Source organism: Caenorhabditis briggsae, assembly GCF_000004555.2.
Source record: "Caenorhabditis briggsae complete genome, chrIII, whole genome shotgun sequence".
Classification (NCBI taxonomy): domain Eukaryota; kingdom Metazoa; phylum Nematoda; class Chromadorea; order Rhabditida; family Rhabditidae; genus Caenorhabditis; species Caenorhabditis briggsae.
In genome coordinates, this window is record NC_013490.2 from 6,756,903 (window position 1) to 6,759,617 (window position 2,715).

Sequence of the window (2,715 nt, forward strand, 5' to 3'; positions counted from 1 at the left end):
ACGGTCATTTGGGTTAGTGGTCTTTTTCTTTTTCAAATAATTTTTGAAGTTGTAATTTTACAGTCACGAACGAACGTCAAGTCTACATTTCAATTCTAAGCGCCGTTATATGAATCGATAATGATTTTACTGAAGTTCCACTGTATTTTTCTCTCTTCTTTCATCATCAGATTCGATATTTTCCTCCTTCTCCCTTCTCCCGTTTTTTTTCAATCAGGAATCCCAGCTATTTTGTTTTACTCTCTGCCCCACCATCTCAAAACCTCTCTTTCTCTGTAGACATTTTATGTTCTTAATGCCCCTCAATTCTCCACAATTCATTGTCTCCCTCTCACTCTTCCCAACTTCTCTGCACATACTCTTTGACGGGTTGCTGCTCTCCTCTGTGCTCTTTTCTACATTATATCCTGACTTCTTATCGTCGAAAAAAGATGAAGAGATCATCCTGAGAAATATAGAAAAAAAGATGGAGAATGTAAAAAAAAATTACAGATTTTTTTTCAATATCTGTCTTGTGTATGTCGATTTATAGTTTTATCTTTTTTTTTTCCTTTCTGCTTCGACTGTCAGCATACTCCTCCGTTTTCTTTTCACTTCATTTTATACTACAATTTCTCTCTTTCACCATCACGCTATTCTTTTCATTATACTCCAGAATTGTGTACTTATTTGCATAAATCAAATGTGAATTATCTGTTTCATGTCCTTGCTTCGGAGAATGTTGGAATCTGGCTGCAATATTTCTCAATATGTAAGGGAAAACATCTGAAGTGATTTTGTTTTCAGATGGAGAAGAATCGTAGGAAGAAGGATGACGCTGGTGTGATGACAAAAACGTTAGCGGGGGTTGCCGCTTTGGTAAGGAGGCTTTTTCCAATACAGGGGTTACCGTAATTCTTACACAATTACGATAACAATGTTTATGTGAAAACCTTCTCGTAGTTATAATTCATAACAACTAAACAAAAGAAGAACGTATAATAGGAAATGCAAGTTTTCAGACATTTCTCGTATCCTTCATTTGCTCGTCGTACGACATCACATTCAGTCATGTCATCTCGACGATCGATGTAATTCTAGAAGAATCTGAGTACTACAGGTCCACAAAAGAGTGGATGGCAAGCTCAATAGATGCCACGTGGCATGAAGTTTCTATACCATCCAGAAAAGCCGAACATCTTCAGGTATTTTGAAAATCAAGTGAGAAATTAATAGATAAATCGCAGGCTATCAATCCAGAAGTAGATGTGGCTGCTGGCGGTAAGCACGTTTTCACACCAGAACAACTCCATTTTTTTGATGGATCTCGCGACTCAAAGTTAGTTAAATTCAGGATTCAACCATCAACAATCTATTTATTCTTCAGACCATGCTATCTTGCGATTCTTGGACGAGTATATGATGTTGACGGCAAGAAGGAATATTACGGACCTGGAAAATCTTATCATCACTTTGCCGGACGTGACGCCACACGAGCTTTCACAACGGGAGATTTCACAGAAAATGGATTAGTGGCCAGCACACATGGTTTATCTCATGATGAGCTTTTATGTTAGTTTTTCAGTTTTAAATATGTCGCATAAATAACTGAAATTTCAGCAATCCGTGACTGGGTTTCATTCTACGACAAAGAATATCCATTGGTTGGAGTGGTTGCTGATTTGTATTACGATTCCGACGGTCAACCAACCGCTGAACTCACTGACGTTCTTGCCAGAGTAGAGAAAGCGAACGAGTATCGAAAAGCTCAAGCTGTAGAAATTGAAGTATTCCCGCCGTGTAACAGCGAGTATAATCAAAACGGAGGAAGGGTTTGGTGCTCGACAAAAAGTGGCGGGGTCGAGAGACAATGGGCTGGGGTGCCAAGGTAATTATTGATTAAATCCAATTCAAAAGAAAATAATTTTCAAAATTCAGAAAACTCATCGAGCAAACGACGAAAAAGTTCCGATGTGCTTGTGTTAAAAACTTTGGACCAGGTGTATCTGGAGCTGAAGAAGTGAAGACGTCCAGTAATCGTGGAGATCTCGACCATCCAGATCTCGAACTCTTTCCAGACTGCTCGCCAACATCTAATAGTTGCAAAATTGTGTCCTAATATAATTCTCAATATATAATTCCATCCTCTTGTTGCCCGTCCTGTTCCCCAAGGTTTTTTTTGCTTTAGACGCCCTCCAAATTCTTACTGTTCCACTCAAAAATACGGTTTCCCATTTTACAAAAAGCTGCCTTTTCAACCCTCAACTCTGTGTTTGTTTTTCTCTCTCATACATTTCATTCTATGCATACTATACAATGTCTACAAAATCTAGAGCTTGATTTAGTAATAATAATAAACTCATATGAACCTAAATTCGAAGGTATTTTTCTAGATGAACGTGAACTTGGGATTCATCAATTATCATCACCCAAGATGAGACTAGATTTTATTCCAACTAAGATCCCTGAGGTATCATTTTCTTCTTCTCGTCACAATGCACTTTTACTGGTTTTTTCTGATAAATGTAAAGGAAATTAGGTTGAAGAGCAGTCCCAAAACAAATCTGCAATTCCAGATAGTTTCCCTGTTTCTGAGCTCGTTTTCTCTTATCCAATGCAAATCAAAAAAGAAGTTTCAAAGCGACAACAAAGTGAAAAAAATGAAGAAATCTAAATAATAGAAGGATCTTTCAGGCCAGACTAGTTTCACCGGATACTCCAGGAACTCCTCAATCT

General features: G+C 37.9%; 1 protein-coding gene across 1 annotated transcript; it reads left to right on the forward strand.

Annotated features, from left to right (window-relative positions):
- Positions 1–786: 786 nt before the first annotated feature.
- On the forward strand, positions 787–2,098 carry Cbr-tag-131 (the record flags this gene model as incomplete). Its single annotated transcript, XM_002642097.1, has 6 exons — positions 787–858; positions 1,002–1,184; positions 1,227–1,318; positions 1,367–1,551; positions 1,600–1,867; positions 1,918–2,098. The coding sequence occupies 6 exons, from the start codon at positions 787–789 to the stop codon at positions 2,096–2,098; spliced, it is 981 nt and encodes a 326-aa protein (XP_002642143.1).
- Positions 2,099–2,715: the final 617 nt, after the last annotated feature.